This window comes from Eulemur rufifrons, chromosome 14, assembly GCF_041146395.1.
Source record: "Eulemur rufifrons isolate Redbay chromosome 14, OSU_ERuf_1, whole genome shotgun sequence".
NCBI classification, from domain to species: Eukaryota; Metazoa; Chordata; class Mammalia; order Primates; family Lemuridae; genus Eulemur; species Eulemur rufifrons.
Window position 1 is genome coordinate 14,179,088 of NC_090996.1, and position 23,960 is coordinate 14,203,047.

At 46.7% G+C, this 23,960-nt stretch overlaps 1 protein-coding gene across 1 annotated transcript in view; it reads right to left on the reverse strand.

Annotated features, from left to right (window-relative positions):
* Nucleotides 1-521: 521 nt before the first annotated feature.
* The window catches only part of SDK1 (sidekick cell adhesion molecule 1), an 860,282-nt gene continuing 836,843 nt past the window's right edge, over nt 522-23,960 (reverse strand). The window contains exons 44-45 of the mRNA XM_069486624.1: nt 20,081-20,210; nt 522-2,116 (exon numbers count right to left, since the gene is read on the reverse strand). Of these exons, the coding sequence (XP_069342725.1) occupies nt 1,856-2,116; nt 20,081-20,210 (391 nt within the window). The 3' untranslated portion in view covers nt 522-1,855. The remainder of the gene's footprint in view (nt 2,117-20,080; nt 20,211-23,960) is intronic.

Here is a 23,960-nt window from a genome sequence, read left to right on the forward strand (position 1 = left end):
GAAGGAAGGAAGGAAGGAGAAAAGGAAGGTGGGGGCAGGAGAGGGAGAAAGGACTTCCCACACCCTCTAATTTTGGAAGGGCTGAAAAGGGTTTTTCACCCCACTCAAAACTCTCCTTGGTCTCCTGGGGCCACACCCAGCAACTGCAAGCAGAGACTCAAGACATCAAGACAGCGTCCGCACCCTCGGCCCTGGGGAGGTGTGCAAAGAAAATAGCCAGGTAGAGACCCCGTTTACTACACGTGGCCAGGAGACTGTCTCCCTGGTGGTACCGGCCATTCGCCGGCCCAGCTGTTCCCCACCCTCAGGGCACTGGCAGGTCACCCCCCTTTTTCTGCTGTGCACTGGGGGATGTTGACAGTGGTCTTGAGTCTTCAGTGTGTCCCATTCCTGCTGGCGAGATGGGGACGTGGGGACCTCACGGAGCTCCGGGACACAAGCCCAGCTGGCACCAGCAACACTCCAGTGACATCCAGCCCTGGGCCCCGGGCTGAGCGGCTGCTCACCTATAGCTCAGCCATCTGTGGCAGGATTGCGGTGGCTGGGGGCACAGCCATGTCTGGGCTCTAAGTTTTCCAAAGTAGTTCAAACTATTTTCATTTAGCCAAAAAAGATAAAGCAAAGCAATGACAATTAAAGAAAACAACGTTTCCAGAAAACCTGTTAAGGCTAAAAGCTGGCCTCGGATCAGGGTGGGGCAGCAGCGCCAGCTGTCAAGAAGCAGCAGGTGGCCGGCGGGGGCAAGAGGACACGTGGAGGGACTGTCCCGGCGTGCACAGCGACGCCTGGTGTGCACGAGGTAAGTCAGGACCTTGTTTTCTCAGAGCTGTTTCGCTTTATTTGGAGACACTGTTGCGTTTCATCTTTCCCATGTACAAAGCTGAACAATTAATAAAAAGGCACCTGGAGACAGCAAAGACGCATTCATTTCATGTGACATATCTTAAAAAAAGATAAAAAGATTTAAAAAATACTCTGGTTAACAATGCACACTTCCTACATAACACACAGTTCTGCAAATGCCGTCTGTCTTCCTCCTGTTAGGTGAAGGTGGCCGTGTGCTGTGTGTCCCCGGGAGGGACCTGCTCGCTGGGGGCCGGCGCGGTGGCTGCCGGCCTCGGGGGGAGGCCTCCTGCTCCTGCACTGTCAGGTGTAAAGGAAGGAAGGAAGGAAGAAAGAAAAGCCCCGAATGTTTCACCACTGGGATGACACGGAACGCAACAGCTGGGCCCCCGGGGTCAGAGGGCACCCCCTTAGCACGGCTGCCCCCACGGCAGGAACCTCGGTGCTGACTCCTGGCCTGGACGCTGCTGAGTAGAACATCTCAGAAACGGATGGAGCTGGGTCCACAAGCCTGAGCCTGGGTAGGAACATTTGCTCTCCAGACCCCAGAAGATGTCCCGAGATGGAGAACGTGAGCCGTTGGTTCTCCGGAAGAGGAGGTAGAAAGAGAAGGGGCGGCCGAGGGGTGGCCCTGCGATCTCACTGGACCCTCCGCTCTCCTCTCCCCACCCCCAGCCTTCCCAGCTGGTCTTTCAGATGGAGAAGCCCAGGCCGGGCAGGTCTGAGACCCTCCCAGGCCCCAGCGGTGCCAAGCCATTGCACCAGTGAAATACACCTTCTCTTAAAAAGAAAAGAAAAAGAAAGAAACCTGCTTCCTGCAGCGATGTTACAAAAAGCCATTAAAAAAACCTTTCTAATTGAAATCTAGTGTTCACAAGTAGGTAAAACCATCACTTATCAGAATTTTTTTTTTTTAAACAAAAACTTCAGCTCAGTTATTGGAGTTGATTGTCTTAACAAAAATAGACTCCGAAGTGTTCGCATCCGATCTACCCTGATAGAGGCGCCGCGCTCACACGAAGGAGGAGAAGCCGGTGAGCGGAGTCCGCGCGCCGGGGGCTGCGGGGGTGTAGACGCCGCCTGCGCTCTGCGTGGTGACCACCGTGTGCAGGTGCGGCCCTGCCTCGGCCCCCGCCACCGCCTCGTACCTGTGCGGCGCCGGGGCTCGGCCCTGGGGCCGGCGCTTCCACGAGTTGTAGTAGGTGGGGTCGCTCATGTAGTGGTTGACGAAGGAGTGCTTGGGCAGCGCGTCCTCGTAGTCCGAGTCGGTGGCCTGCGGGGAGAGGGCAGTGTGAGCGTGAAGGGCGGTGGGGGGCCCCTGGGAGGGCACCGGGCAGCCCTGGGGGTGCGGGAGGCAGGCCCATTGGTGTCACTGTGGTGGGCACATGCCAGCTCTTTCCTACCGTCTCAGCCCCTCCCCAACCCCAGGCCTCCCGCACGGGCACACGGAGAGCCAACCTCCTGTCTCGTCCCCGGCGCAGAGCTGGGCCTCCCCACCCGGGAGATGCGTACACTGCGTCCCCGCCCCAGGAGAGGCCCACCCGGCCCCAGGGGCTGCTCTGTCTGCCCTTGCAGTGCAGAACACGTGCGACCCACAGGCGGGAAACAGAGCGGAGTCCTCAGCTTGCCTGAGATCAAGATTCAGGCTCAGCTACAGCCCAGAGAAAGGATGCTCACGGGAAGGGGAGGAGAGGGGCGGAGAGGGGCGCAGCCTCTGCGGCCTCCATGGAAAATGACAGTATAACATCCGGTCCACCCAGACATCGGTGGGGAGGGCACCGAGAAATGGCGCCGCCTGGATGAGCCAGAATGTCTAACACGTCTGCCTCCCCCAACCAGGTGCTGAGCGGCTCGTCCCTCAACACACGGCCATGAAAAAGCCACACCAGGCATCGCACTGATGTTTGAAGATCAGTCCCTTTGAGGGATTTTTTTCTTTTTATAAAATAAATCAGTAGCTTCCATTAAGAACATTGAGCTCACATGTTTTCTATGTTCATTTTCTTAAAGCAAAACGCTATGGTTTTTTTTTTTTTTTTTGGTCTTTTGGGTTGATTTGAAATCACTGGAAAGATTGCTAAGAGAGAAAATGGATGCTGAAACGGAGTTTTTCCCCAGAGGGTGGAGGGCTCCTGGTCTCCCCGACAAGCGCCACATCCTCCCAGACAGGCTGAAACACCCTGGGACCCCCACCTGAGGGTCCTGGGAGCTTCCTGAGCTCATAGGGGAGCCACCTGGTGGGGACAAAACCTGGCTGGCTGGTCCAGGCTCTGCCTCGGGACCAACACTGAGACACGTCCCAGATCCCTGAAAACACAGCGGGTTCTTCACTGCCCCGGAGTGGACGGTACAGAGGGCCATGGACACATTATAGATGCCAAACATGGGCCTGTGAACACGGTGGCCAGCGTTCAAAGCTCAAGGAGGGAACAGGACGTTGTGGTGGGCAGAGCCCAGCATTTCAAGGTACCTGCGTGGCGGGCAGGACCTGGCTTGGGGACCAGTAGCATCTTGCTGCCACCAGGCTGGGTGCGGCGGTGCAACGTGCGGGTGTCTCCGCACCTTGGGATGGGAGGCTGTGGCCCCAGTCACAGCACCTGTTTCAGAATGAAAATACTCTCAAAGGCAAAATGCAAAAAACAGGTCCCCAGCTGTGTGAGCAGCAGCCTCTCAGCAAGGTGGGGCAGGGAAAGGAACCAGGCCTGTATCCCTTCATTTTACAGGGTCCATTCTGAGATGCAGTAAAACCTGAGGGTCCCTCGGCGCTACAAGCCATGTTCCTGCCGGCTGCTCTCTGTCATCTGGTAGTCGGAGAGTGAATTACCCACATCAGCGCCCAGGCGGGAAGCTCTGATCCGTGAACTGCCCTGCGCCTGGGGAGCAGCGTCTGTCCTAGAAGCCTGGAAGAGCAGTGGCCTCCAGGCTGTGCAGAAACCCCTCGCAAACATAGGGGGAGCCAGAGACACTTGGGATTTTCCGACGCAGGCTGAAAATCTAGCTCTAACTGGAATATTTACATGAAAGTAACGGCAAGACACAGACTGGGGACTTTTCAGGACATTAAGTGTAAACTGTTTGCATTACGGCACAGTAAGCTGTCAGCCACTGCATACACCTGCGGTCCCTCTGCTTCTTACTTCTTACAGACACTTGGAGCCAAGAGCCAGCTTCTCCACAAGCCATGACTGTGATCAGCAGCATCGCGGCTTCCTCCTTAGTGAATGACGGTGACACACCAGACTGATGCATTTGCACAATCTTGGCAACTGCCTACGATCCTGTGCTGTGGACATTATTCCCATTTCATGGAGGAAGAAGCGAGGCTCAGTGAGACAGGCCAGGGGGGAGCTGGCGCCTGAGCGCCTGACCCGCCGAGGGTTCGGCGCCCCAGCAGATGTGGAACTGACCTCGGCTGTGGCGTCCCCTTTGCTTGAGCGGAGCAGGTCCACAGCCCCGATTCCTGATTCCAAAGCCCACGGTGCTCTGAAAATCAAGAGTGTTTCCTATAACTCATTTGGGGACGAGCCTGACCTGACTTGCGCCAGTTTAGCAGCTGACCTTGAGCTGAACAGACGTGGGCTATTTAGTGTGAATGTTCTCATGGTTTGCTGCAGAAATACCAACGTGTTTGATCATGGGGTGCTGGCCCGACCCTACTGGGGAAGGGACATAATATACGACATATTCCCAAACCTGAGAAACACTAAATTTGTAAACATATCTGGCCTTGAGGGTTTCAGTTAAGAGATCAGGGATCTGTATTTGTGGCTGCTGTTTAAGATTTATTCTTTATCTGTTTTCTAGAGGCCTAGAGGTGGATTACAAGGTAAAGCTCTGTGCAAACTAGGACAGGAAGAAAAGAGAACAAAGATCATCTGAAAGAAGCCAAAGGAAGCTGTTATCAGCCCCTGAATTGGGTTTGTCACTTTTGAGATGCTGACTTTGAATCCAAATTTCCTAAAGCTAAGGAAAAAGACCACATATTGAAATACATCGAAGGTATCACTTTTCTCATAAGAATTACACGCAACAGCTGGGAATGGATGACAGCAATTTAGTTCTAGGTTTCACAGACTGGGGTTAGGGTTCATTATCATCTGAAGATGAAATAGAAGGTTTACAACTTTCACCCTCTTCAGACTGTATCCTCAGGTGCTCTGGGATCCTCCCCGTCCAACCCCCCTCCCACGAGGGACACTCAAGTGGAAAAACGTGAGAAGCAGCCACTGGATTCAGTTTCCTTATATGCTTCTGAAAGAACCGGGACCCACAAATGCAAGTGACCTTTTCATGGTCATAGAGGCTGGGGCCAGAATGGGGCCAGACACAGCTCTGGTATCTCAGCCAAAGGAGGCAGAAATAAAGCTTTTCTAGTAACAGACAGGGGACATCTCCAACCTGGTCCTATGGAAGGTAGAGAAACACTGTTTATAGGGGTGGGTCTTATATTGATCTGAGTGGTGGAAAAATTATCAAATTCATGGGAACGCGTGTTTTTGATTCGGTCTCAGTAAACCTGTGTAGCATCCACTTGGTGACCCTTGGGGCATCTCTGCCCTCCTTATACCCTTGCCCAGCCCCTCCTCCTGTAGCTGGAAGGCTGTAGAGAAGCGGGGTTCATGACCAGGTCGGGAGTAGGTACAGTCTGGAAAGGACTGCTGACTTCTTGCAGGAATCTGAATTTCTAAGCGTATGTCTAGAACTGTTTAGAGAATGATGTAACATATGTCTCACACCTGTATATGTTCATGTGATTAGTAAAATACCATTTCATTCAAGACTTCTTAGTAGGTATATATTATGTGCTTCCTCAACCAAAGATCTAAGTCCTATAATAATATTGTGGTTGCCTGGCTAGCTCAGTCGGTAGAGCATGAGACTCTTAAAAGTCCTATAATACCAAGAGAAGGGTCTATGACAAATGTGGGTGCTAAGAAGGGGTCCAGGCAGGAGACACAAATTGGGAGTGGCTCAGTGTTTGTGTCTGGGACTCGACCCCTTCTTTGAAGGAAGCAATTCTTTCCAGGTGGGCTGAACGGCTCAGCTCTCAGAAAACAGTGATTGGCAAATGGGTGAGCACGTGACTTAAGCTCTGCCAATCAGCATCTTGCCCTGGGATTTTTCACATTGCATCTGGAAGGGAAGAATTCTTTGTGTGGGGAATAAAGCTGGGAGGCTGTAAGCCCGTGGTCACAAACCCAGCCAAATGATTCTAAAAGCCAATTTGAGAGAACAAACCATTGTGCAGAAAGAAGCAGAAACAAGAGACAAAGAGAGGCTTCCTTTGCTTCTTGTTCTTTGTTTAGGGAGGAGAAGTGGGAATGCACCTTGGGCACATGATAAATAAGTGTCAGGCAGAGGGAAGTAAACATCAAAGGAAATCAGGCAGGGGGAAGGGGAGGAGGGGATGGGCAAAAACCTACCTAACGGGTACAGGGAACACTATCTGGGTGACAGGCACACTTTTAACCCTGACTCAAGCATTACAAAAGTGATCCTTGTAACCAAAAACATTTGTACCCCCATAATACTCTGAAATAAAAAAAAAAAAATAAGTCAGGCAGAGTTAGAGCTAAAAGCCAGGCTTCTGGCACCTGCTCAGACCTTGCCGTTGTCTGCTGCAGAAAGCACAGTGTTAAAATACCATTCTTCCTCCTGCTGCCTGCTGTTTATTATTTATATGATATTATTATTTTTTAATGAGGATGTATTTTAGAGACTTAGAATTATTGACAAAAAGGAAATGCTGCAGGGTCTTTTTTTTTTGGTAAGTTTCCTGTGTGATGTGAAGTAGCGATGTGTGTTGGTTTCCCAGGAAACCGCAGGAGGACAGACTGTGATTGGATGAGGCGTCAGACCAACTGTGAGAGTTTCTAAAGGTGCACAGATGCCTGGGAAGCAGCTAATAGAGATAATCTCAACACTTTGGGTATTACACTGGCAAGATGAAAGACTCAAATATTATTAAGGAATTAATTGGGTACAAGGGGTTGGTCTAAGTTGGTTGGAGCGGGAGGGAGTTTGAAAACTGTTTCTTTGGGTTTCGAAAACAATTTTTAACATGTGATTTGAACAATAGTCCTGATATCATTCATAAGCAGCTGTGTGATGAAATGGTGAAAAACCGTCTCATTTCTAACCAGAGAAACAGAAAGAGCCCCAGCACGTGCCATGTGCCACTCGGGCATAATTCAGAGCAGCTCCGATCAGGGACCTGGAACCGACTGGCAGCATTTTGACTTTATCAATGTTTCTGAAAATGGTTAAAAAATACCCTGGGGAAAAATGATGGCATCGCTATTTTCTTAGTGAAATATTAGCTTCTTTGGAGAGTTTTTCTAGCAGAGACTGTGTAGGGTTTATGACTCCTTATGCCCTGGGTGTAAGGCGGTGTGCTGGAAGGGTGGGCAGGATGAGCCTGCCCCAGGCCGTGGGTTTAAACTGCGTCCATGCTGTGGCAAACCACTGGCTTGAACCCAGGGCAAAGAATGTACATTACTCTTTATCCCTAATATCCCAGTTTGTAATGTATGTAAATCTATAAGCTGCCTTCAGTAGGGAGGAGAAACATCTTCAACCCACATCTAAATCCAAGTTCCTTATTAGATAGTCCTATTGGAAAACTGGTGTTACAGCTTTTGTGTTTATTCTACTGCTGAGCAAGCTAAGCCTGTTCCCTCTGACACTTGCTTCTCCCGCGAAGGGCCTGATCTACAGGTCTGTGACTTGATTCTGTTTCTGTAAATTTGGAGTTAAGGGACCAAGCCAGAAACCCACATTTGTTACTAATCTCCTTTGAATATAAGAATTATTAGTCACGAAGGAAAAAAAATACTTCTGGAATGGCAGTGTGAAGAGCTCAGCAGAACTTTCCCCAGTGGAACAATGATTTAACAGGTAAAAATTATTTTATAAACAACCATCTATTTTCTAAACAACCATCTAAAGTCTTTGGAAATGGTAATAAGGGCATATAGCAAATGGAAAAAGATTTATATAAGAAAATCTATTAAATCTCACTCAGAATAGTGAGAGTCTGTGGCATTGGAGCCATGATTTATCGTCCCACCACCACCCCCAGCTTAGTGTGACAGAAACTCCACCTGGGCAGATGGCCAAAAAGACAGGGGTCCTGGTCTAGGAATTTAGTTTAATCTGGGGAGGAAAGCTGCCAACATCTCTCATCCACCTTCCCTCTTTCCCCACCCCAGTTCCACACTGAAGAAGCTTTGTTCCAGGCAGGTATGGCAAAGAGAACTGGGGCTGCCTTCCCTCACCCTGCCTTGTAGGCTGGGAGGTCTACACCTGGTGCAGGAGGCAGGGAATATTTGGCCCTGATTGTCCCACCCCAGCTCATTTGTAGAGAAGAAGTTCCACACTGGGAGGAGTAAGCTCAGAAGACTGGGAGCTAACATCTCAACCCAGTGCCCCACTTCCGTAGCAGGTGTGTCACTACAGAGGAAGAGGACCACTGTCCCCACCTACAGCTTTGGTGCCCTGACACAGAGGTCCTGAACAAGGGGGAAAGATATTCCATTAGAACAGAGAGCTCCCCAGATCTGCCTAAGGAGAACAACTTTATTTGGAGCAAAGCATGCCTAAGCACATTGTTGAAAAGATTGGAGACTTTGGGGGTGAGAAATTAAGAGGAAGCTGGTAGTTCCACGACAGCAATAAGTGAAGCAGTAAACCAGCTAGAAGTTTAAACAGAGAGAGCCAAGCAAAGGTACAGCTAGGGCTAGGAAGTCTCTTAGGGTCAGAACAAGCATCAAAAATTGTCAGCATGCGGTTACTGCAAAAGGGATGGACTGTAACTGGATCAGAATGTGGAGCAATTTATGGCCCAGGGCACTTGAAAGATAATAAAGCTAGCAAGTACCGATTGTTAACTGCTAGGCATGATGCCAATGGTGTGACGCCATCCAGAACCTTAATGGGGACAGTCAAAGAGAGCCCGACTGAAACCAGTCATCTCCCTAGATGCTACACATGCCTAAGGCTGCATCCTCTGAGGAGTGAAGTCAGAGCATACACACTGCAGGGGAAAGAGACTTCACTGAGCTAGTCCAGCCAAATCTAGAAACAAATAAATAAGCAAATAAGCAAACAACAACAATTTTCAAAGGGGCATGTATATCAGTATTCAGAGTTGCTACAGTATATTATCTAAAATGATCTGTTTCAAAAAAAAAAAAAAAAACTACAGGAAAGTGTAATGCATACACAGGAAAAAAAGCAGGCAGCCTCTGAGGGGGCCCAAATGTTGAACTAAGCAGGCAAAGACTTCAAAGGCAACTATTATAATTACGTTTAAAGAACTAAAGGAAACCATATTTAAAGAACTAAAGGAAGGCATGATGACACTATTGTACCAAGTAGAGAATATCAATAAAGAAATAGAAACTGGGAAGCCATAGAGTTGAAAACTAAATAATTGAAATTAAAAATTCATTAGATGGGTTCAACAGTAGATTTGAGCTGGCAGAGAATCAGTATATTTGAAGACAGATTGATAGAGATTATGTCATCAAAAAGAAAGAAAGAAAGAAAAAATTAAAAAAAAATAACAGAAAAACATGAGACAACACTAAGTGCATCAACATATGTGTAATAAAAGTACCAGAATAAGAGGAGAAAGAGAAAGAAACAGAAAAAATACTGGAAGTAATAATAATGTAGAATTTCCCAAATTTGAAAAAAAGCATTAATCTATACATTCAACAAGCTCAGTAAACTGAAAATAAGATAAATGCAAAGAGATTCACATCCATACATTTCATAGTCAATATTTTGAAAGACAAAGACAAAAAGAAACTCTTGAAACCAACAAGAGAAAATGAACTTATCATGTACCAGGGAACTCAAATAATATTAACAATTGACTTCTAACCAGAGGGAATGGAGGACAGAAGGCAATGCAGTAACATTCAAAGAGTGAAAGAAAATTGTTAACCAAGCATCTTAAACCCAGTAAAAGTATTTTCAAAATTAAAGGTGGAATAATGACATTCTTAAATAAAAACTGAGAAAAAATTCAATGCTAAGCAGACCCTCCTTACAATAAATACTAAAGGTAACAGCTTTTGTGGCTGTCAGTAAATAAATACATAAATAAATAAGAAAGAAAGAAAAGAAAAGAAATACTAAACGAAGATTAACAGGTTTAAACTGTCAACTGATACTAGGCAGTAATTCAAATCCATATGAAAAAACAAAAGCACCAATAAAGGTATTTACATAGGACAGTATAATTCCATATTTCTTCTCTTCTCTTATCTGATTTAAAAAGAATTGCATAAGACATTGTGTATATAATTGTATTGTTGGGCCTATAATCTATAGAAATGTAACATATTTTAACAGTAACAGTACAAAGGAAGCCCTGGAATAAGGAAATGACACTCAATGATAACTTGAAGCCACAGGAAGAAATGAAGAGGACTAGAATAATAAATAAGAAGGAAAAAATGACAAACTCTCTAAATATTAATATCTGCTATAGCCCCTTTCTTTTCTCAATTTCTTTAAAAGACATACAATTATATGAAGTAATAATTATAAAAATGCATTCTTGAGTTTTTAACATATACAGACATGTATATTATACTAGCACAAAAAGAGGAGGTGGGGATATAGATATATAGGAGTAAAGTTTCTATATGTCACGGAAGTTCAGTATAAATCTGAAGTAGATACTGGTACTAGAGCAAGTCACCAACAAAAATAACTTAAATATATATAGTGAAAGCAAAAACAAGGAAATTAAAATGTACACTAGAAAAATCCCTTTAACAAAAAATAAGATAATAAGAGAAAATAGGGAAATGAAGAGATAAGACACATAGAAGAGAAATATCAAAATGGCAGATGTAAAGTCTACCTTAGCAGTAATTACATTAAATATGAATGGATTAGGCCAGGCGTGGTGGCTCATGTCTGTAATCCTAGCACTTTGGGAGGCTGAGGTGGGAGGATCATTTGAGGTCAGGAATTCAAGACCAGTCTGAGCAAGAGTGAGATCCTGCTCTACAAAAATAGAAAAATTAGCTGGGTGTGGTTGTGTGCACCTGTAGTCCCAGCTACTCAGGAAGCTGAGGCAGGAGAATTGCTTGAGCCCAGGAGTTTGAGGCTGCAGTGAGCTATGATGATGCCATTGCACTCCAGCCCAGGTGACAGAGTGAGACCCGGTCTCAAAAAAAGAAAAAAAAAAAAAAAAAAAAGAAAAAAAAAGAGTGAATGGATTAAACAATCCAATCAAAAGGCAGAGATGGGCAGAGTGATTAAAATAACATTATCTAACTATATGCTGCCTACAAGAGACACATTTTGAATTCAGACAAAAAATATGTTGAAAATAAAAGGATAGAAATGATATACCATGTAAACTGTAACCAAAAGAAAACTGGAATAGCTTTGCTAATATCAGACAAAACAGACTTTAAGACAAAAAATGTTAGCAGAGACAAAGAGGGGCATCTTATACTGGTAAAAAGGTAAATCCATCCAGAAGTTATAACAATTGTAAACATATATGCACCTAACAACAGAAGCCCAAATACATGAAATTAAAACTGACAGAATTGAAGTGAGAGATAGACAATACAACAATAATAGAGATTCAATATATTGATGAATGGATCCACCAGGCAGAAGATCAAACATGCAGAAGTCTGAAACAATATAATAAATCAACTAGGTCTCCACCCAATCACAGCAGAAGACAATAAGTAAATTTAAAAGAACTAAAAATATACAAAATGTTTCTCTGAGCACAATAGGATAAAATTAGAAAATAGAAGAAAATTTGGGAAATTCACAAATAAGAGGAATTTATAACACACTCCTAAATAACCAGTGTTTAAAAAAAAGAAATTACAGAAGAAATTTAAAAATACTTTGAAATAAAAACCACAATATTTTAAGACTTATGGAATTCAGCTAACCCCATGATTAGAGGGAAATTTTTAGCTATAAAGGCCTACCTATATTTCCAAAAAGAAAGATCTCAAATCAACATTCTAAATTGCCAACGTAAGAAACTGAAAGAAGAAGAGCAAACTATGTCCAAAGCAAGTAGGAGAAAGAAAATAATAAAGATTAGAGTAGAAATAAATAGAAAGTAGAAAAATAACAGAGAAAATCAATAAAAGTACATGTTGGTTCTCTGCAAAAATTAACAAATTGCCAAAACTTTAACCAGGAACAAGAGAGAGAAACTTATTATTAAATCAGATTATTAAATCAGGAATGAATTAGGGGATATTACTACCGACCTCACAGAAATGAAGGATTATAAGCAACTGTAAGCAATTGTATCTCAACGAATTAGGTTATTGAGATAGTAAGAACAAATTCCTAGAAAGACACAAATGATTGACACTGACTTAAAAAATAAAAACAGAAAAATGGAATAACCAATAAAGAGATAAAACTAGTAATTAACAATGTCCCACTAAGGAAAGCCCAGGACCAGATGGCTTCACTGGTGAATTCTAACAGACACTTAAAAGAATTAATACCAACTGAGGAAGAAATATTTCCCAAATCATTTTCTGTGAGGCCATTCTATATTACCCTAATATAAAAACCAAACAAAGACATGTAAGAAAAGTAAACTCCAGACCTATATCCCTTATAAATATAGACACAAAAATCCTCAACAGAACTCTTGCAAACTTAAGCCAGCAACATATAAAAAGGATTATACACTATGACCAGTTGTGATTTATACTAGGACTGCAAGGTGGATTTAATATCCAAACATTAATTGATGTAATATACCATATTAATAGAATAAAGGACAAACCCCACCTCAACAGACACAGAAAAACCATTTGAAAAAAATCCAACACCTTTTAAGAATAAAAACACTCACCAAACTCAACCAGATAAAGGGCATATTATTCATCAGCCAAAAGGCAGAAACAACGCAATGCAGAAAAAGGCTCACAGAGCAGGCCCGAGGCCACTAGCCATAGAAAGGCCTGGCTCCATTGATGACCCTTGGTTGGTATCTGGGAACTTGACTGGTAAAAATTCCTTACACTGACACAAAGTTTCCCTAAATTTTAAGAGTGGCTCACTGTGCCTAAACCGTGCAATATGGTTTATGCCAAACACATGCCTTCCTTCTGGGAGTCTGGAATGTTGGTACGTGCTAGGGAGAGGATGCCCATGTGACCTCCCAGTGAAAGTGCTGGACACTGAGTTTCTCATCAGCAGTAGCGACAGTGCAGCCCACAGCTTGCACTAAGCTCAAGGCTACGGTACAAGCTGTGGCAGACAGCGACGCACACGTGTTCCTGCAACTCAGCGGTGGAGGATCAAGTGTATCCTGTGTGACTCTTGGAAGCTTGCACCTGACTTTGCCCGTGCACTTTCCCCTTTGTCAACTTTGCTTTGTATTCCTTCACTCCGATAAATCTGAGTCACGAGGACGACTAGACGCTGAGTTTTGTGAGTCCTTCTAGTGAACTGTCGGACTTGTGAGTGATTTTGCGGATCCCAGACGCAAACCTAAGTATTCATCAACATTTTAAAAATGTGGTATTTCCATACAATGGAATATTTTCAGTCATAAAAACGAATGAGTAGTAACACATGCCACAACAGGGATGAACCTGAAAACATTATGCTGAGTGCAATAAGCCAGGCACAAAAGGCCACATATGTGTGATTCCATTACATGAAATCCCCAGAACAGGCAAATCTATAGAGATGGAAAGTAGACCAGTGTTGCCAGGGTTTGGGGGGAGAGGGAGATGGTTAGGGGCTTCCTTTTAGACTGATGGAAGTGTTCCAAAGTTGATTGTGGAGATGGTTGCAAAACTCTGTGAATATACTAAAAACCATGGAATTGTATACTACAAATGGGAGAATTATATGGTATGTGAATTATAACTCAATAAAGCATTTTTTTTAATAGAAAAAGATCCTGACCAGAGTGGAGCTGGGGGCTGGGTGGGACGCCAGCGTGAATTTTCCAGCCTTCCCAAATCCCCTCAGGGCACTTGGCCTGTGTTCCTTTAGACCCACACAAAGAAAAATACATTTATCTTCCAAGAAAACAAATGGGCAAATATGTTGAGAAAATACATGTTTATTTCACATGAATGGAGAAATTCTGGACTGAGGGTGGATTTAAAAACAAACAAAGCTGCTATGGTTTGTATAAGGTTTGTTTGGCCCCATCAAGTCTCATGTGGGATCTAATGAGAGGTGTTTGGGTCACGGGGACAGATCCCTCACGAATGGCTTGGTACCCCCCATCCTCACGGTAATGACTGAGTTCTCACTCTATTAGTTCCTGAGAGAACTGGTTGTTAAAAGGATCCTGGCTCCTCTCTTCCCACTCTCTCCCCATGGGATCTCTGCAGACGCCAGCTTCCCTTTGTTTTCTGCCATGAGTGGAAGCAGCCTGAGGCTCTCTGCAGAAGCAGATGCTGGTGCCTTGCTTCTTGTACAGTCTGCAGAACTGGGAGTCCAATAAACCTCTTTATAAATTATGCAGCCTCATGTATTCCTTTATACCAACACAAATGGACCGAGACAAAAGCAAAAGAGAACTGGTGAAATACACAAGTTGATCACTTGGTAAAAGTGGTTCAAACTCCAGAAAACCATTGTGCTAAGTTAAATAAGCCAGTCACAAAAGACAATATATTGCATGATTTATTTAGATGAAATGTCCATCACTGGCAAATCTGTAGAGGCAGAAAGGAGATTAGTGGTTGCCAAGGGCTGGAGTTGGCTGGGTAGGGGGGTGTGAATGGTTTTGGGGGATTGGAGCGTGATGGCTAATTGGTACAGGGTGTCTTTCTGTGGTGATGAAATGTTCTGAAATTGACTATGGTGATGGTTGCACAACTCTGAATATACTAAAAACCATCGAATTGTGTACTTCAAATGGGTGAATCACAAGATATGTTAATTATCTCTCAATCCAGCTATTTAAAATAGTGGTTCAAAGTGAACAGTTACCATCTGAACTGGCTCGTCCCAAATGATCTAAGTCCCCTAGGTCTCTCCATTGGGATCCCATGAATATTTAGTGCCTGCAAATCTCCCAAATCCATAAGCTTCAAAGATAGGATGAAGCAAGATTATATAGCAAAGAACTCTCTGGAAAAGAAAAGCCATGCTTTATCCGCCTGAGAACCCAGGGAGCACATGATGGCCCAGGCACAGGGATTCTTAGCTGGGTCTCCCGGGATCCTAGGTGGAGGGGTCTATGAGAGGCTTCAGGGGGTTGTAAGTGAAATTCTGCATGTAGGTGGAGGAGTCTACACCTTTCATCAGCTTCCCGAGATAGTCCATGACCCAAAGGCACTAGGGACCTCGAGGCACACTTGTGGGAACCACAGAGATGCCCCTTCCTCCCAGCACGGGACTTGTGGGGTGGGAGCAGGGTAGCTGGGCTCTTGACTGCAGCAACCTAGTTCTGGTGGGAAGACGGAACTTGGAGCCGGACACTCAGGGCTGCCTCTCCAGTGCTGCTCACTAGTGAGTGTCCTGGCAAGGCAGTCCGAGAACTCTTTTAGCCTTGGCTGTGCTGTCTACTACATGAGGATCATAACATTCCGTTCGGTTTGGATTCCCTGGCCCCTCTCGTGCCTTCCCCTCCCCGACCCTCACCTCCCTGCCTCCTCCCACCTCTGTGCGTGTGTGTTTGTATTAACGTTCAGGTATGTGTGTGTGTGTGCATGTGTATATGTGTGTTTATATTTATGTATGCATGTATTGTGTGTCTATGCATGTCTATATATTTATGCATGCATGTAGTGTGCATGCATGTAGTATGTATGCACGTGTGTGGTATGTACTGGTGTTTATGTATATGTAGGGTGAATGTGTGTCTGTATTTAGGTATGTATATATGTGTGTCTATGTGTGTGTATTTATGTAGATGTGTGTATTTCATGTAGTATGTGTGTGGTATGTGCATGTGTGTATGTATATATGTGTGCAGATTTATGTGTGTATATTTATGTATGAATGTTTTAGGTCTGTATATCTATAACATGGGTGTATTGTTGTCTCTATGTATTTAGGTGTGTATGTGGGCATATGGGTATGTATGTATGTGTATATATGTATATATTTAGGTGTGCATGTATATATGTGTGTGTGCGCATGTGCTTATGTGTGTTTATTTATGCATGCATGTATATGCCCAGCTCAATGCATGGGTGCATTTAAAAATCCACATAAATATCAACTGAGTTTGAATCTCAAAACACACCACACATGTGAGAGGAGAAACAGACCAAATGCATCCCATGAACCCATTTTGAGAATATTTTAAAACAGATAGTTCCCCACTCTATTCAACGTAGTGCTGGAAGTCCTAGCCAGAGCAATCAGGCAAGAGAAGGAAATAAATGGCATTCAAATTGGGAAAGAGGAGGTCAAAATATACCTGTTTGCTGATGATGTGATTTTGTATCTAGAAAACCCTAAAAACTCCACCAAAAGTCTCCTGGAATTGAAAAATAAATTCAGACAAGTCTCAGGTTATAAAATCAATGTACACACAGTAGCATTTCTATATACTAATAACAGTCAAGCGGAAAGTCAAATCAAGAAATCAATACCATTTACAATAGCTACAAAGAAAATAAAATACCTAGGAATATACTTAACAAAGGAGGTTAAAGACCTTTACAAGGAGAATTACAAAACACTGATGAAAGAAATCACAGATGACACAAACAAATGGAAAAACATCCCTTACTCATGGATTGGTAGAATCAATACCATTAAAATGTCTGTACTGCCCAAAGTGACTTATGGATTCAATGTAACACCCATCAAAATACCAGCGTTGTATTTCACAGATCTAGAAAAGATAATCCTAAGCTTCATTTGGAACCAAAAAGAGCCTGGATAGCTAAAGTAATCTTAAGTAAAAAGAACAGATTTGGAGACATCACGTTACCTAACTTCAAATTATACTACATGGTTGTAGTAACCAAAACAGCATGGTACCATTATAAAAGTAGAGACATAGACCAACGGAACAGAATAGAGAACTCAGAAACAAAACCATCTACCTACAACCAACTGATCTTTGACAAAGCAGACAACAACGTACACTGGGAAAAGGAAGTCCTATTCAATAAATGGTGCTAGGAAAATTGTATAGCCACATGCAGAAGAATGAAACAGGATCCCTATCTCTTGCCATATACAAAAATTAATTCAAGTTGAATTAAAGACTTAAATGTAAGGCATGAAACCATAAAAATTCTAGAAGAAAATGTAGGAAAAACTCTTTTAGACATCAACCTAGGCAAAGAACTTATGACTAAGACCCAAAAGGCAAATATAGCAACAACAAAAATAAACAAATGGGACTTAATTAAATTTAAAAGCTTCTGTACAGCAAAGGAAATAATTGACAGAGTGAATAGACAACCTACAGAATGGGAGAAAATATTTGCAAGCTATACATTCGACAAAGGACTGATATCCAGAATCTACATAGAACTCAAACAAATCAGGAAGAAAAACAAACAAACAACCCCACCAAAATGTGGGCAAATTATACAAATGGAAGTTTTTCTAAAGAATATAGACAAATGGCCAAAAAACATATGAAAAAATGCTCAACATAAGTAATCATTAGGGAAATACAAATTAAAACTATAATGAGATACCACCTTACTCCTATCAGAATGGCCATTGTTAAAAAAGTCAAAAAACATTAGATGCTGGCGTGGATGCAGAGAAGGGAACACTTAGACACTGTTGGTGGGACTGCAAATTAGTACAACCTCTATGGAAAACAGTATGGAGATTCCTCAAAGAAATAAATGTAGACCTGCTACTAACCCAGCAATCCCACTGCCGGGTACCTACCCAAAGGAAATGAAGTCATCTCATCAAAAGACACCTGACTTGAATGTTTATCGCAGCACAATTCACAATTGCAAAGATGTGGAATCAACCTAAGTGCCCTTCAATTCGTGAGTGGATAAAGAAAACGTGGTGTATATGTGGAGTACTCCTCAGCCATATCAAGGAATGAAATAATATCATTTGCAGCAACGTGGAGGGAACTGGAGACCATTATCTTGATTGAAATATCTCAGGAATGGAAAACCAAATACCGTATGTTCTCACTAATAAGTGGGAGCTAATAGATGGGCAAACACAGGCACCAAGTGATATAAAGGACATTGGAAACGAAGAAAGGGGAAGGATGGGAAGGTGGGTGTGGAAGAAAAACTTACCTATTGGGTACAATGAGCACTATTTTTGTGGTGGACGCAGAAAAAGCCCTGACATGCATTATACAAGATATCCATGTAGTAAAAACACTTGTACCCCCTTAATTTGTATTTTGAAATTTAAAAAAACAAAAGAACTCCTCCTAAATAGTTCAGCACTCATGAATCTAATCTCCATGCTCTAGGAGTAGCATCCATTGCCACCCCTTCCCTGAGTCGGGCTACAGGAGAAAGGTTGAGTCCGGGAGACACACGAGGGTCCGGGTGGGTGTGGGCTTCGACGCATATCTGCTGGGTGATCTCGGCCTCTGAACAAGGAGCAGAGTCATCCTGCCTCACAGGGCTGGTTGGGCACAAACGCATGGCCCATAGCAAGTGCTCGGCACACATGAACTATGACCAGCCCAGCACGCAGAGCCTGTGCACACCCACTAACCACCACATCCTGCACGATGCCCGCGTTCTCCAAAGAGCAGTGGGCCAGGCCTTGAGGACAGATCTGAGGCAGGTGCCCGTGAGATGTGGCTCTCTTTGCTGACAGATAGAGTCCCACTCCCTTTCCCGACGTGTCGCTCTGGGTACTCGCAGCCAGAACGAGGTTACCGCTTCCTTATCACAAACAGGCAGGTCAGTTTTACAGGCTTTCACTTGACAGCCCTCATTTTAGACAAATGTACCTTTCTGGACATCTGCACTGCTGCCTGCTGTCTGCACCAGCCCCACAGCTGTGGCGCTGACAGCCCAGGGTCCTCTGTAAACAGAACACGCGGAGCAAAGCGGGGCCTCGTGCGCCCACCTGCTGTCCCTTCTCGCTGGGAGTCAGACACAGCCCACGATGGCAGAGCCATTTCATTGAGCCCCGGGGCTCGGTAAGGCCTGAATTCAGGTAAAATGAAGGTGAGACTTGTTTTAGATTAAATATTGATTTAGAGTATGAATGCCAGGAGGCGGGGCAGCCCTACACGGACAGCATGTGGCTCAGCGATTTTGGCCCCCTCAGGCTGGGCCTGTCGGAAACAAAAGCTCATGGCTGATGGGGCGACCTCTGCAGTCGCTGCCGCACCATGTGTGCCCGGAATATAAGACACTGAGACGGTGCGCTGGTGGGCAAAGGCCCCTTCCCCGGGGTGCCAAGCCCCATCTGTGAGACACATTCCACTTTGGAACCACTGAACGCCCAGACCCAGAGGAGGCCCAAGGTGGGCAGGCCCAGGGGTCCTGGGCACGGCTGGGGCTGACACTCCCATAGGGGCGTGATCTCCTGGGTCCAAGTCTGAGCTCCTCCTGCCCTGGTGAGTGACCCGGCACTGCCACGTGTAAATCATCTCTCCAGTGCCAGCAGGGGAGCGGGGAGCTCCTCCGGCAGGGCGCAGGGGGGGAAGCAGTAGGCGGGGACCGGAGTGAGGAGACGCCCCCCCTGGTGGGGGCTCCCATTTCCCATCAGTCTTTTGGGCTTAGGCCTCTGCCCCTCTAACTGGGGTCCAGAGACCGCCAAACTTCATGGTAATCTCTATGCTTATCTCTGAAAGTAAAGTGGAAGGAGCGGGCTTCCAGGGCGAAGTCCCCTTCGGGCAAGTTACTGATCTTGCTCGCTGCTGCCGTCTGTCAAAGGTGTCTCGCACCAGCCACCTCTAAGATTAACAGGTGAAGCAAGAGCTGGTGTCCAGCCGTGCAGAGTCTGGCCCTGGCAGAGGGTGCCAGCCTTGCCTCTCTTACTCCAGCCCTGGGACTTAAGAATGGGAACCTGCTCTTCCCCGAGTCGGGCTGGACCACCTGTGCTGCTCAAGGCCGTGTGAGGTCTGACGGGCCCAACGAGGGCTTAGGGGCTGGACTCGGGCTCTCTCGTTCTGTTCTCATCTCCGAAGGGGAGCCGTCTGTCACCCCTACCTCATGGGGCTGCTGTGAGACCCCGATAAGACCAAGATATTTAATTGTCTGAGGAAGCGGAAGACTCACTATAAAGCAGGGAATGGTGTCGCTGCTCAGCAGAAAGTGCAGGCACTGACCTCAGATTCCGATGCGTCCACCGTCTTCTCCTTGAGATTCACACCCTCCGTCAGCACAGCGCCGTTGTACTTGTTGCAGATGTCCTCGTCTGAGTAGTGCAGACCGCCGGGGCTCGGCCGGGGCGGGGACCTAGGATAGGGACCATTGCTGCAAGTTACCCTCTGGCAAAAGTCTCCTCCCCAGAGGCCCCTAACCTGCCAAGTGGCCTTTATCACTCGAGGACAAGAGGAAATCCACAGCCTTTGATACCACTTTGGCAACTGATGCAAAAAATTGCAAGCACCAAGCATCAGCCATCTGGGATTCAACAGCCCCCACTTATCGGACGCCTGGCTGCGCGAGGCTGGGGGTACCGGGCAGCGAGCTAGTCTGCACCTGGGGAGGCCAAGAGACACCCAAGCACAAGGACACCAGGAATTCAGGACCAACAGAAGGCCCGGGGTGCTTGGCGCTCGCAGGGTGGGTGGCGGGAGGGGAGCGCATTGGACAGAGATGAGGGGAAGCCATGGAGACAGGGGCTGATCTCCATCTGGGGAGGTTTGCCCCAGGCCTGGTCTCCTGCTCTGATGGGGGCCCAGGACACCGGGCTGGGCCAGGTGGGAGGAGGAGCTTCAAGAATGTTAACTGTTTGTGGTGGGCAGAATTCTAAGACAGCTCTGTGTTACTCCCTCCCCTTGAGTAGGGTGGGGCCTGTGGTGTCTTCTGACCAGTGGAATAAGGTGGGGGTGTCATTACCTTGATCAGTTGTTATATGGAAAGAGTGGGGGGGCTGCTATTCCCAAATTCCCATGATCACGTGACATTATCTGAGACCCCCCCTTCTTGGCTGCCTGGAGACGGAGACACTCCTGCTGGTCTTGCAGAAGAAACAGCATGTTGGGAATGGCCCCTGGGGAGGACCCCACGGCAGGGCACCATGAGTGGCCCCCAGGACCTGAATGTGGCCTCCAGCCGTCAGCTGGGAAGAAGCCAGGGCCCTTGGTCATGCGGCCTCGAGGAAAGGCGTCCTGCCAGCAGCGTGCACCAGCCTGGGAGAGGATTCTCGCCCAGCGGTGCCACCAGATGAGAACGTGGCCCGACCAACGCCTGGATTCAGCCCCGTGAGACCCTGAGCAGAGGACCTAGCCTAGCTGCGGCCAGATTCCTGACCCGGGCTGGTTTAAGCTGCTAAACTGCGGTCACTTGTCATGAAGCCATAGGAAGTGAATACATTCTTTAGCTCCCAACTCCTTGGTGACTATCATCTTGTAGCTGAGTAGAAGCCCAGCTTCTATTTTGCAGATGAAAAAAATCATAACTTGGAGAGAAAATCCAAGCGCAAGATGGTGTAATTTTTAAGTCAGCAGGGTTGAGCGCTCCCCACGGCCCCTGAGGATCCGTCGGTGAGAGTGGGGGGCAGTGGCACTGCCGGCGCACTCACAGGCGCCACGGCCGGGACCCCCGCAGTCCCGGACGAGCCCGCCCTCGTGCTGCGAGGATGCAGAGCCCAGCGGTGGCTGCGGATGGAGTGTCCTTTCATCCCCCAGTGGGGAAAGGAACCCCCGGAGATCACAGGAGCAGCCGCTGGCAGGGACTGCAGTGGCGAGACTGGAAGTGACGGTCTGGAGAGCAGGCCCTGCCTCCCTCGGGGCTGCCAATCCTGTTTCTCAGGAAAGGCCCAGGGAAGGCCTGAGAGGCCTTTTTTCCCTCCACCTCAAAGATAGTTTATTTTTGGAGAGATTCCATTTCTCATCCAACCACTTGGATGAATCTTTTTATCTCAGGAGCTAAAGTGGGGCCTTCCCCACATAGAAATTGGAACCACAGCATAGGCACTAGAGAGATATAAATCAACCACATCCTTACTTTAAAGACATTTTGGAGATAGTGCTGGGGCCTAATTCCCACAGGACCCTACCCAGCCCCAGGGCCTCAGCCCTCCTTGGAGCCCTGAGAACACTCAGACCCCTTCCCCAGCGGAGGATCTTGTCCTCCAATCACACTTGGGGTCCCAGTGCTAGGACTGAATAAAAACCCGAGGAAGGGGTCAGTCTTGCTTTCTGTCTTGGTTTCATTCTGTCCTTAGCTCTTAGCAGGTTCAGGACGGTTTGCACCTGACCCTGTTGGGAAGTTCAGGATCTTGACTGAAGCCAGTTGACGTGGACGAACGAACCAAACCAAACAGTCCCCTTGTCCGTGGGGAACGTGCAGCCGCAGAACCGCTACACTGAGAACATGCGTCAGACCACCCAGAGGTCGTGGTCGGTGTTCCCGGCAGCTGGCTAAGTGCGGAGGCTGCGGTCAGTTCTGGGTGTGGGAATGCAAGTTTAGAGACGTGACCCGAGCACTTCAGAGACAGCCACTTACACGTGTTTGAGGGTGAAGTGCGTACGGGCGGCCATAGGCCCACGCCCACCACCTGCCCAGATGCGGTAGCCCCACGGACTCAGGAAGCAGCACCGGGCTCATGAGATGGGCTCAGGGAGCCCAGAGGGAAGGAGCCGTGCAGGCTGGCGTCTGGTCTGCCACCCTGCCCTGCCCACGGTGCTCCACAGCCCCCTGAAGTGGCTCCAACACTTCCTGACACGGGGAAGCTCTTCTGCAGAAAGGGCTTTCTTGGACTGTGCCAAATCCACCTCCCTATAAAGCCTGCACCATCGATCACGATGAAGTCTCCCGTGGACACACACAGACCTTGGTTCTGCTGATATAAGACACTTGCATGTTCCCTGTTAGGGACCCCTTGGGGAAACCTCTTTGTGTTTCGAGACCCTCCCACTTCACCCTGAAATGATTTTTTTTCCCTAGGAAGCAGATGAACTTAAATTGGACCATTGTCTATTCTTGGGCAATGTGTTTCAAGACTGTGTTTCTTCTCAAGACAGAAGAGATCATTGCAGCAAGGGACCATATAATATTTTAAAATTCTCTGTGACAAGTTCCCCTTGGTCTTGAAATTATGTGTGGTTGCCTTTTCCTGTTTCTTTTACACAACGGGAAAAACTAGCCTCTCAGAAGACAAATGAGATGAAAGACGGGACCAGAGGTCACCACTGGCTTCCAGCCCCTGCCCTGAGGACAGCAGCGCGGTGGCGGCAGCCGGCTCTGCTCTCGGCTGACTGCCTGGTGCTGCCGGCAGAGGGTCAGCTGCAGGCGCCTGGGTGATCTGCCTCCCTCAACAAATGAGCGTCCTCAGCTCCATGAAATGACCTGGGCCTCCCCAACTCGGGTGAGGACGGGAGCACCAGAGCAGTGTCGGGGCACTTTGACTGCGTTACAATCAAGGGAAACAGAAACCTTTCAGCCTGTCTGACTTTTGATGGTAATTCCACATCCTGGCAATTAAAAGTACCCCAGGCAGGCATGGTTCAGGGAGAAGAGGCACCTCTAATGCTGGTGGCCCCAGGAAGCCCCCTGAGCTATCTGTTCTCCAAGTAAAGCATCCTCAGGTGTTTTGGTTTTTTTCCTTCCAGACTCCCAAGAACCCTCCCCAATGCCGGCCCTTCTCCGTGGTCAAGGGTGCTCAACCAGGAGAGGATACTCTACAAATCAAAAGGAAAATCAACATTATCCCTTCTTTTTCTTTTCTTTTTTTTTTTTTTTTTTTTTGAGGCAGAGTCTCGCTCTGTTGCCCGGGCTAGAGTGCCGTGGTGTCAGCCGAGCTCACAGCAACCTCAAACTCCTGGGCTCAAGCAATCCTACTGCCTCAGCCTCCCAAGTAGCTGGGGCTACAGGTGTGCGCCACCATGCCTGGCTAATTTTTTATATATATATTTTTAGCTGTCCACATAATTTCTTTCTATTTTTAGTACAGACGGGGTCTCGCTCTTGCTCAGGCTGGTCTCGAACTCCTGAGCTCAAACGATCCGCCCACCTCGGCCTCCCAGGGTGCTAGGATCA